Source organism: Galeopterus variegatus, unplaced genomic scaffold (assembly GCF_000696425.1).
Source record: "Galeopterus variegatus unplaced genomic scaffold, G_variegatus-3.0.2 Scaffold714, whole genome shotgun sequence".
NCBI lineage: Eukaryota > Metazoa > Chordata > Mammalia > Dermoptera > Cynocephalidae > Galeopterus > Galeopterus variegatus.
The window spans coordinates 492,296-502,563 of NW_007726825.1; the positions used below are offsets into that span (position 1 = coordinate 492,296).

The following is a 10,268-nucleotide window of genomic DNA, read 5'->3' on the forward strand; positions in this document are numbered from 1 at the left end:
GCCGCCGGTCAGGCAGGCCCGCGCTCCTGCAGGCGCCGCGGGGGCGGGCCCCGCGCCCAGCCCTCGCCATGGCAACGCTACACTTCCGGTCCGCGCGGCTCGGAGCCGGAAGCCGCCGTGCCTCTTGGGGTCAGGGAGCGGGGCCGGGTTGTCGGGGGCGGGGCCTGCCCACGGCGCCTTAGTGGACGGCTGCGGAGCCTGCGGCGAGATCCCCTCGGTGGCAGCGACGTCCTCGGGACCTGGGTGGGGCGGGAAGCGAAAGTGGTCAAGAGGCTCCAGGGAGGGTGGTCATCTGTTTATGCCGGACAAAGCAGAGGCATCATGGGCGGTTGGAGGGAACAGCGTATGCAAAGGCACAGTGGGCAGCGGCCCAGGGGATAGTTCGGGGCGGCAGGGGAGAGTGTGGGCGGAGGTGAGCAGTCGGGACACGAGGAGCCTTGAACACCAGACCAAGGAGCCGGGCTTCATCCTGGAAGCAAGGGCCGACCAGTGGAGAGGGGGTGGCTTAAGACTTGTAGGAGAGAACGACGTCTTTGCTGACCGAGTGGGGCCAGGAGGCCGTAGGTATTAGCCTGGTGAGACGCGAGGACGCCTCAGCAGGAGCCCTGGGAACGCAAAGGAGGAGAGGGCCCGAGGGGTGTTGAGGAGGTTAGAGGAGTCTAGCGGAAGCCAGGTGAGGTGTGAAGGGAGAGTCCGAGAGAGTGGGGGCAGGGGCACAACCCAATGAGGGGTGGGGCGGGCAGGAACAGCGTGGCACCCCACACATATCATCCACCCCAGTCCCAGGCTTCCTCTTCCACTGTAAGCTACCCAGGAACAGCTGCATTCTCAGAGTAAAGTGGATAAAGTGTATCCCCAATCCCCTTCGAGTCTGGGGGCTCTTGGTTCTGGTACCAGCACTAACCACCACAGCTGGTGCCTTGGCCCTGATATCCTCTTGGGCGAACTTGCCCAGTGTGGAGGAGGGGAACCTGGGTTTTGGGACAAAGTACAGAGCGCAGGCCTTGACTGACTGGAGGGGCAGAGCCACAGATCAAATGGCCGGGGAGGAGAAGGTGACGGGCCCACCTGGGCTCCCACAGCATGCTCCTGGGAAAATCACTTGTCAACCTTTTCCCTCTTTTGTTCCTAGGGTAAGGGCTTCATGGCCTTTTCCTCTAGGAAGCCCTCCCTAATCAGGTCGTGGGTGAATGTCCAGCCCCTGGAGCCCAGGTCCTATCAGCTGCTTGGTCTTGAACTCCGATGAAACCCCCACCCCTTCTCAGCAGCTTGGCATGGGCAAATCACTCTCCCATCTGTTAAACAGGAGTCTGAGACCTGAGCCAGGCAGACGGGATAAAGTAATCATGGATCCTGGGTGCCTTCAAAGAATTTTTCCTTAGCCCTTCCAGTTCCTTGATGGTGCCCGGGCACCCAAAGGCAGCCCAGTAGAGGGAACTGAGGCCTCAGAAGGTTGCCCCAAGTCTCCACTGGAATCCTCTGCCCCTCCCTTCCAGATTAACCCAAACCTGCTAATTGTGGCAGCTCTCAGCATGCTCCCCTCCCCCACCGCAGTCTTCCTCCCTTCCCTCCCTCCCCTCCCCCTTCCATCCGAATGATAAAGGGCCGGGCCCGCCTGCTCCTGCCCGGCCTCAGACCCCGGCCCTACTTAGCCACACTGTCCCAGCCCTGAGCCTAACACCAGGCCAGGTCCCTGCCCACGCTGTCTGCCTCTCCTGCATGGGACCCTGCAGCGACTCCCGCGTGGGGCCCCCGGAGGCTGAGTTGCCCTCCCAGCCCCCCAAGAGGAGGAAGAAGATATACCTGCGGCATGACAAGCCCCCCTACACCTACTTGGCCATGATCGCCTTGGTGATTCAGGCCGCACCCTCCCGCAGGCTGAAGCTGGCCCAGGTGAGAGGGTTCCCCATTTCCCCTCACACTCCGTGGTGGGACCTTTCCTCAGACCCGTTCCCACCTACTTCCAGGCTCTGGCTCTGGCCTCCACCCCCACTTGGCCCCACCCGGCCCCATCCAGCTATGCCAGAGGGTCCGGTCCCGAGAGCTGAGCAACTTGGGCCCCACACTTCTCTGGGAGCCCTCGAACCCCGTCGTCCTAAGATGCAGAAGTGTTCCCTGGGAGGGCCGAGGCGCCCCTGACTCCAGCTGTGGGGGAGGGGGTGGGCACTGCTCCCTCCTGGCCCCAGCTCACGCGCCTGCTGGCCGCCCCATGGTTTTAGATCATCCGTCAGGTCCAGGCCGTGTTCCCCTTCTTCAGGGACGACTACGAAGGCTGGAAGGACTCCATCCGCCACAACCTCTCCTCTAACCGATGCTTCCGAAAGGTGGGGCGGGGTGGGGGGAGGGCAGGCGCAGAAGCCCTGAGCATCCGGGGTCGGGCGGCCCCACCCACGCCTGCGCCCCACAACAGGTGCCCAAGGACCCAGCGAAGCCCCAGGCCAAAGGCAACTTCTGGGCAGTCGACGTGAGCCTGATCCCGGCGGAGGCGCTGCGGCTGCAGAACACTGCCCTGTGCCGGCGCTGGCAGAACGGGGGTGCGCATAGAGCCTTCGCCAAGGACCTGGGCCCCTACGTGCTGCATGGCCGGCCCTACCGGCCTCCCATTCCCCCGCCACCGCCGCCCAGCGAGGGCTTCAGCATTAAGTCCCTGCTCGGGGACCTGGGGGAGGGGGCACCCTGGCACCAACTGGCGCCACAGAGCAGCTCAGCTTCGGTGGGCACAGGGTGCAGTATGGAGGAGGCCGTGACCACCCCACCCCTGCATGTCTCTGAGAGTCCTCTGTGGCCCATCTACCCGCTCCCTGGGCCCACGAGGGTGGAGAGGGAGACTTCACAGGGGGGAACCATCAGGCCTGCATCCCTCTCCCCAGAGCCCAGGGCCTGGCCCCTCCACTTACTACAGGGTACCCCACATGCTGGGGAATTGCCCAGCAGGGGACACAGGGCCTCACTTTGGGGGCAGCTGCCCACCTCCTACTTGCCCATCTACACCCCCAATGTGGTAATGCCCTTGGCCCCACTACCACCCACTTCCTGTCCCCGGTGCCCACCTTCAACCAGCCCAGCTTACTGGAGGGTGGCCCCTGAGACCCAAGGGCCCCCGGGGCTGCTCTGGGATCTAGACAGTCTTTTCCAGGGAGTTCCACCCAACAAGAGCATCTATGATGTGTGGGTCAGCCACCCTCGGGACCTGGCTGCACCTGCTCCAGGCTGGCTGCTCTCCTGGTACAGCTTGTGAGGCTCTTCGGGCAGGGGCTGATTTTTCCTCCTGCCCCCACTGGCTTGATGGCGAACCAAGGCCAGGACGTGTCTGCAGCACAGTAGTCTTAAAACACAAGGCACCAACTTGCTGAGAGTACACAATGTTTATTGGACAACCCCACAAAGGTCTGTGGCCCAGCTGGGCACAACCCTGGCCCTGGCCAGTCATGCCTCTGCCTCTCCCACACCCAGAGAGGCAAGGCTGGAGGAGCAGGGATCAGCCTGGAGTAGCCCTTCCTGGTTCTATCTTCTCAGGACCACCATCATCCATCCATCACCATCTGTCACCTCCCCTCCCTGGCTCCAGGCTGGGGGAGGAAGAACCTAATAGTGGATCCAGCCTGAAGTCATGCTCTCCCTCAACTGTCTGGGAAGGAGGTAGCATCTTTTGGGTGAAAGGGGTTAGCGAATAAAAACTGGATCCTACATGGTCTTGCTGGTGGTGGGGAAGATAATAATAAAGGAATTTACAACATTTTAATGCCAAGTCCGATTTAGGGGGCAGGGGTGGTGACTTGGGTAACCACTTGGCTGGGGTCTGGCTCCTGCGGCTCTGGGATTCCCTGCTGTGTGCCATGATAACAGCAAATGGTGATAAGAAGGGAGCTGAGGGCCTGTGACTTCATGGGAGGTGGGGGAAGGGGCAATCATTTCTCCAGGCACACTCTTCACTGGCTGGGGAGCGGGGGAGGTAACTCTGGAAGTGTGGGGGACAGTGGGCCCCGAGAGGTCGAAGTTGTGCCCTGGGAGGCGGGATGTAGCGACTTCTCCGCTGCCTCTGCCAGCAGAGGCGCGCATTCCCAGACCCCGTGGGAGGGCCGCGACTCAGGACTACTGGGGCAGGCCCTCTAGGGGCGCAAGGGCCGAGCCGGAGCCGCTGTCGGGGCTGGGGCTTGGAGGGCTGCTGGGGGACGGCGTAGGAGTGCAGGGGGTGCCGCTGAGCGGGGTGTCGGTACTGAGGGATGAGGGCGTCCCGGAGCGCGAGACCCTGCGGCGCCGGGCTGGCCCCAGCTCCACTCGGCCGACCCGTTCGGCGAACTTGAGGGAGCAGACGGTCTCCCCGAGATCCTCCGGTCGCGTGGAGATCTGCGGGTGAGCGGCGCTGGTGGGCGGGCCCCGAGCAGGCGCCGCCTCGCATGCAAACGACCCTCGGGCGGGCCTGTGCCCCGCCCCAGCGCCTGCCCGGCGCCCACCTGCAGCAGCAGCGCAGCCGTAGTGCCGGGGCCGAGAGCCGGCTGCAGCAGGCGCGTGAGCTGCGAGTCGCGGAAAGGCACGTGCGGCCGGTGGGCCCGCAGCGCGGCCATCACGCCTCCTAGCGCCAACAGCGAGCGATTGATAGTCTGGGCCTCGCGCAAACCCCCGGCGCCGTCAGGGTCTCCCCGCTGCGCGCCGACCGCCCCCGCCTTCCATGCGCGCTCGGATCCAGCCAGGTCTACCAGGTGCAGCGTGCCTGCAGGGGCGAGCGAGCCCGACGCAGAGGAAGGTCGGGCCTCGGGTACGCTGAGAACACCGCAAGGCTCAGGCACGGGCCGAGGTACCTGCGGTGTCCGGAGCGCGCGGTGGAGACGCCGCGCGCAGCGTCAATGTGACCAGGGCGTGTGAGCGGGAGCTGTGGGGGTTCATGGCGGTGGCGGCGGTGGCCCGGTTGCTCCTCCCCAGGCTCAGCATCTGGAGTGGGGCGACAGGGTTCGCCAGGTGTAGAACCCTCGCCTCCGGGTAGAAGCACAGGGCGGGGCCTCGGAAGGCTGTGCGTCTGACTGGGCAGCCTTACCTGGTGCAGCGTCTCCAGGTTGGGCACATCCCAGTGGGTGAGACCAGCCACCTGGATTCCCCCCTGGCCTTCTGGGCCCTGCCTCACAGCCAGGCGTTCCAGAGGCCCTGGGGCCAGGAGGTCCCTGATGAGAAAGGAGGGTTTGGTTCAGGGGTTCTCAAGGCAGCAGTAGGGGCCCTGGACAAGGGGCAGAAAGGAGACGCCCATGGTGCCGCTCTGACCTGACAGCCTCGTTGTAAATCTCCACCATGCTGAGGGTAACGCGGTGCTGCCCTCCAACCCCCATCTCCCGGAACAGCGACTGCAGAGCCCTAGGAGCTATGCCTGGGTCCTCAGGTGGGCCCTGAGGAGGGGTGGGGTGCCACATTGGGCTCACATCTAAGCCCCTTTCCCCCCAGGGTGTGGGCTCCATCCCACCTCCATGCTGTAGGTCTTCCCCGTCCCGGTCTGACCGTAGGTGAAGATGCAGACACTGTAGCCGCGGAGGCAGGACAGCACAGCTGGCTCCAGCTCCCTGAAGACCTGGGAACAGGGTAGGTAGGGTTGAGAAGGGTCCTGAGCCCCTCCCATGTTACCTACTCAGGATCTGGCGGGGTGGAGTGCAGTGAAGGGTGGGGTGTGAACAGCTTAATTCCCCTGGGAGGATGGCTCTAGGGGACCATAGAGAAGGGCAGGATGCCCCAACAGATACCCCAGATGCTGGTTCAAATGCGGGGTGCGGTTGAAAGCAAGTTTCTCGTTATCTTTCCTGTCTCTGTTTTTCCTCTGAGGTGGGGACTACAGTGGTGCTCATTGTGAGGATTGGTGGGCAATGTACACAGAGGGCCAGAGCAGCACTGGACACACAAAGGATGAGCCCAGGAAGGGCCCCATGAGTGTGGAGGATGGTGGCCATGACTGTTGGAGCCCAGGTCCCGAAACAGTGCAGAGGCAGATGAGGGGAATGGGACTAGGACATTCATCCTGTTGGCAACTGGACACCTGCAACAGCCGCCATGAGGACAGAATGCAGAATTGCTGGTGTGGTCACTAAGATTTGAGACTGGACAAAGAAGGCACTGGGTGTGATGATAAGTGGAGTGTGGACTGTGGTGCCATTGTAGAAATGGGAACACAGATGAGGAGCAGGTGACAGATACCTTTGGTTCAGACACATTGAGTTGGAGGGCCTGTCCAGAAGGGCTGCCCAGAGGACAGTGAGTGGGGGGGAGGGAGGCCACATGTACAGGCTGTACTTTGGGGTGTGGGATAAACAGAGGAAAACAAGGAGTCAGTGCTAACCCCCCAGCCACCTGCTGGGCACTGCCAGTGCACTGTTCCTGGGAGGCCCACAAGCAACTGAGCCTGAGTCACTGCCATCGCTGTCCCTGCCTGATCCATCTTCTCAGCTATGGAAGTTCTTGCAGCAAAGTTTATGTACACATGGAGATGGCATGTGCGAAGCAAGTCCATGACTGGGGCTTGAGCCCCCGCCTTTCCACTAGTGTCTGGCAGGAAAAGAGAAGCGGGAAGGAGAGTGGGATCTGGAAAGGGCAGCGAGAGCACCGAAGCTGGAATCTCACATGCTCAGCCACACTCACCCCACTGCCTGCCTCGAGGCCACCAAGCTAGGAAGGGTGCCTGCCCTCATAGCTGGGACCCGGGCCCCCAGGAAGGGAAGTAGGCAGCCAGCAAAGCAGGAGAGGATGAGGCCTCAAGCCGTTGCCAGTGGGGTCATGGCACTGAGCCCACTCCTGGAACACGCCAGCCGCGCTCTACTGCCACTTCTACATGAACAGTAAACGTCACCTTTGGTTAATTTTCCTTAGCTTCCTGGTAAAAAATTATCTTTGAAGATGCTGACCTCCCTGTCTAAACCAGAAGATCTGTTTCCCCTAGGCCTGCAGAGCATGGTGGGGGGATGCAGAGAAGGAGAAACCTGTAAGGGAAGGAGGTGCCCAGCCAGGCTGTCAGATCCACCTCCCAGACCCTGCAGCCTTCTTCCCTCCCCTGCTGGAGCCCAGCCACCCTTCCTCCTCCAGGTGGGCAGACACAAAGGGAAGGGGAAGCTGGAGCCTCTTCTGGACTCTGGGGGACTCCAAGGAAGAGACAAGACAGGTGCAAAGGGGGGTTGTCACCTCCTCCTGGCTGGCGTCTGGAGGGAAGACCCAGTCTAGGCGGAAGCGACGCTGGCGCCCTCGATAGCAGGTGGTGATGGTGCCCCTTGGGCCAGGATCCACACTTAGGAAGCTAGAGAGTGTCCCTGGCCTCAACCGACACAACACACGGATATTTCCTGTGATGGAGACCAAGTCAGCCGACAGTCTCCCAGGCCCTGAACCATGGAGAGGTTCCATTTCCTCCAGCCTGCCCTCCCTACCCCCACTCCCCATGCCAGCCATACCCTTGAGCTCCAGCGGCCGCCCCGGGCATCCAGCTGGAGCCCCCTGCTGCCCCTCAGGGAGCTGAGTCCCAGTTCCTCCAGCTGACAGTGCCCCCAGAGCCCAGGATACCTGAGGGAACACAGATGTGAGGAAGGATGTGGAGGTGGCCAGGGAGCTACAGGTGGGCTGGGTGCTGACAGCAACCTGGAGCCACCGTGTGACCACCCGGCTGTGGTGGTCCACAACTCTCAGTGGCTTCAGGTCCCTAGCGGCATCATTCAGTGGGCCCAATAGGAAGCCCAGGAATAAACAACAGGAACATCACATCATCTATCTCTCTGGACTTCTTGGTAATCCTCTGAAGGATCTGCTGTCAATCAAGTTTGCACTGGACAGACATACTCAAAGCTAATATCATACCGAGGATCAGAAAAGCTGTTCTGGATCTAGAACCTACAACTAATCTGTTAACCCAGGCAACTCCCCAGGGTTGGGGAGGAAAAAATAATAGGGTTCCTGGTTTCCTACCCCCCACCCCTGAAAAACAGTGAGCAAGCTGCCCAGACAGGAGGTGCTAGGAGAGGAGTGGGTCCTGACCTGGCCCCGGGCCTCACTTAGCGAACCCTGACAGCTCTGGGTAAAGGTGCTGACCAGTCCTCTGAGGTCCCCGCAGCCCTGACGTAGGCTGGCCATCCGTGCCCGAAGTCCTGGAGAGAAAAGGCTGTTGAAAGGGAAAGTCCAGACTCCAGAGCCTTCCATGTGCTCTCCCCCTCGCCCCACTGGCTCCCAGCCCTTACCTGCCAGCTGCCCGTGCACCTGCTGCAGCTCCCATCTGCAGTTTCGCTCTGTCTCCTGCTGGAGCTGCTGGAGAGCCCTCCGAAGGCCCTGCAGCTGTACCTCCTGCACCCCCAGCTGCCCCGCCCCCACCCGTCACTGAGAAAGAGACACTTACCAGGCTCTGCCTCAGATGCCCCCCTCCCAGTGCTCCAGTCTTCCTTGCCCTGGGACCCCTCATCCCTGGTCTCCGAGCCTACCTGGACTCGCAGGGCTTCTGTGGTGTCCTGGGCCTCCTGCAGCTGGACCTGGAGCTCTACCAGTGCCTCGGCTTCCTCCTATAAGACAGTGGGAGCCAGGTGGGCTACAAAGCCAGAAAGAAACTCAAGGAGGGGCATTCTGTAGTCCCATTTCACAGCAAAGTCAAGACAGGAGCTACGAGCAGAGCCAGCCACAAACCCATACTTCCCAACTCTGTGCAAGATTCCTTTCCCCAGTTCCTCTGCTTTTTTGAGATCAGTCATTCAGAGAAACCACGAACAAGATGTTCTTTCACAGCTACCAGCCTTCCTGATTAGGCTGCCCTGCACGGACCATCCCAGGACCCATCTACGGTCAGGCCCTGCTTCAGCAAGTATGAAGTTCTGAGAAGGCTTGGGCCCTGTTGTCAAATGCCAGGTGTACAGAAGCCCCGGGCTGCTGGGACAGTAGCAGCTGAGAAGCAGGGTACCTGTGGTGCCCTGGCCGGGGCGCTAGGACCCCAGTGCAGCAGCAGATCTCGAGTGAGGCTCAAGCTCTGTTTCAGGGCCTTGTTCTCCAAAGTTAAATGCTGGACCCTTTTCTCTGAGTCTGTTGCCCCCTGGCAAAGAGGAAAGTCATCAGGGATCACCTGCAAGCCCTGCCCCCCACCCCGCACGTCCCCCCAACCCTGCACCCCGCCCCCAACAGCCTCACCACTCCCAGGCGCAGTCTGCCCAGCTCCTCCTCCTGCTGTTCCAGCTGCTGCTTCAGCTCTTCCAGCTGCGGTGGAATGAGGGGCACAGGGTGGAGCTCCTTTTTCCAGTCTCCCAGTCCCCAGTCCAGTCTGACTCCTGCTCTCCTCACCTGTCCAAGGATGAGCTGCTCCAGCCGTTGCCAAGCTCTCTGGTCCTCTTCCAACTGGAGAGGCTGTTGGGCCTGAACCTCGCCCCTTGGTGCCTCACCTGGGGCTGCAGTGGGGTGGGAAGGGCTTTCCTCTTGGGATGCGGATCCTGGCATGAGGGGAGCCCCGTCAGGACTAAAGAGGTCCCTGGCCTGAATCCTCAGAAACAGGGTTGGGTTTGGGACCCTGAACTCCAGGTGCCCAGGTTTTCTTGCTTGTTTGTTTTCGTTTTTTTGGTAGCTAGCTGATTTGGGGATTTAAATCGTTGACCTCAGTGTTATCAACACTGCACTCTGCCAACTGAACTACGCAGCCAGCCCAAGGCCGCCCACGTTCTGGTGGGCTTCGCTCCCCCCACCGAGTCCTCTTCCTGCTTACTACCCCTTACGCACCATCTGGAGCTGGGGGCTGCACCCGTGAGGCTGCCTGAGTGCCCTGGAGCAAGGTCTGCCTCCCTCTGGGGCTCCGAATCCACGCCAGAAGGGCCAGGAGTTGACTGGTCACTGCCAAGAGTGGGGGAACATCCCGGGGCTGCGAAGGAAATAAGAATCGGAACAGAGAAGACCGTGGAGGACGGCCTGGTTGCTAGAGACAGCCTCTGCCTTGCTCACCTTGCCCAGGTCGGGAGGATCCCCGCAACTTTCTTCCGCCCCCAACTGGCCGGAGAGGAACTCAGCGAGGCGCACGAGGGCCTCTTCTAGGGACACTTCGGGGGGACGGCCCTCGGGTCCCCCTTCCGGCCCATCCGTAGACTCGGAGCAAGCTGCGAAGCGAGTGGAGGGAGGGGAGAGGCCTCGGGTCACGTGTGGGAGGCTGGGCCTTCGCTCTCTCCCGGTGAGGTCACGAGCGCGCCTCCCCCTCCCGGACGGCGGGGCTCCCTCACTGCTGCCCGCACCTACCGGCCCGGCCGGTCAGCTCGGTCCACAGTTCCGGCGCGGGCTCGTCGGAACGACGGCGA

At 61.8% G+C, this 10,268-nt stretch overlaps 2 protein-coding genes across 2 annotated transcripts; one reads left to right on the forward strand and one right to left on the reverse strand.

Moving 5' to 3' along the window:
- Window positions 1-861: 861 nt before the first annotated feature.
- FOXH1 (forkhead box H1) lies at window positions 862-3,736 on the forward strand. Its single transcript, XM_008571737.1, has 3 exons — window positions 862-1,893; window positions 2,220-2,324; window positions 2,411-3,736. The coding sequence occupies exons 1-3, from the start codon at window positions 1,720-1,722 to the stop codon at window positions 3,236-3,238; spliced, it is 1,107 nt and encodes a 368-aa protein (XP_008569959.1). The 5' UTR covers window positions 862-1,719; the 3' UTR covers window positions 3,239-3,736.
- KIFC2 (kinesin family member C2) lies at window positions 3,351-10,267 on the reverse strand (the record flags this gene model as incomplete). The annotated part of the gene is made up of 17 exons (XM_008571754.1): window positions 3,351-4,347; window positions 4,455-4,711; window positions 4,800-4,929; window positions 5,033-5,156; window positions 5,254-5,375; window positions 5,450-5,554; window positions 7,150-7,307; window positions 7,416-7,524; window positions 7,993-8,102; window positions 8,193-8,307; window positions 8,430-8,507; window positions 8,900-9,028; window positions 9,124-9,189; window positions 9,274-9,419; window positions 9,703-9,841; window positions 9,922-10,073; window positions 10,210-10,267. Coding segments are annotated over 17 exons (2,253 nt in total), but the record flags the coding sequence as incomplete, so codon positions are not given.
- Window position 10,268: the final 1 nt, after the last annotated feature.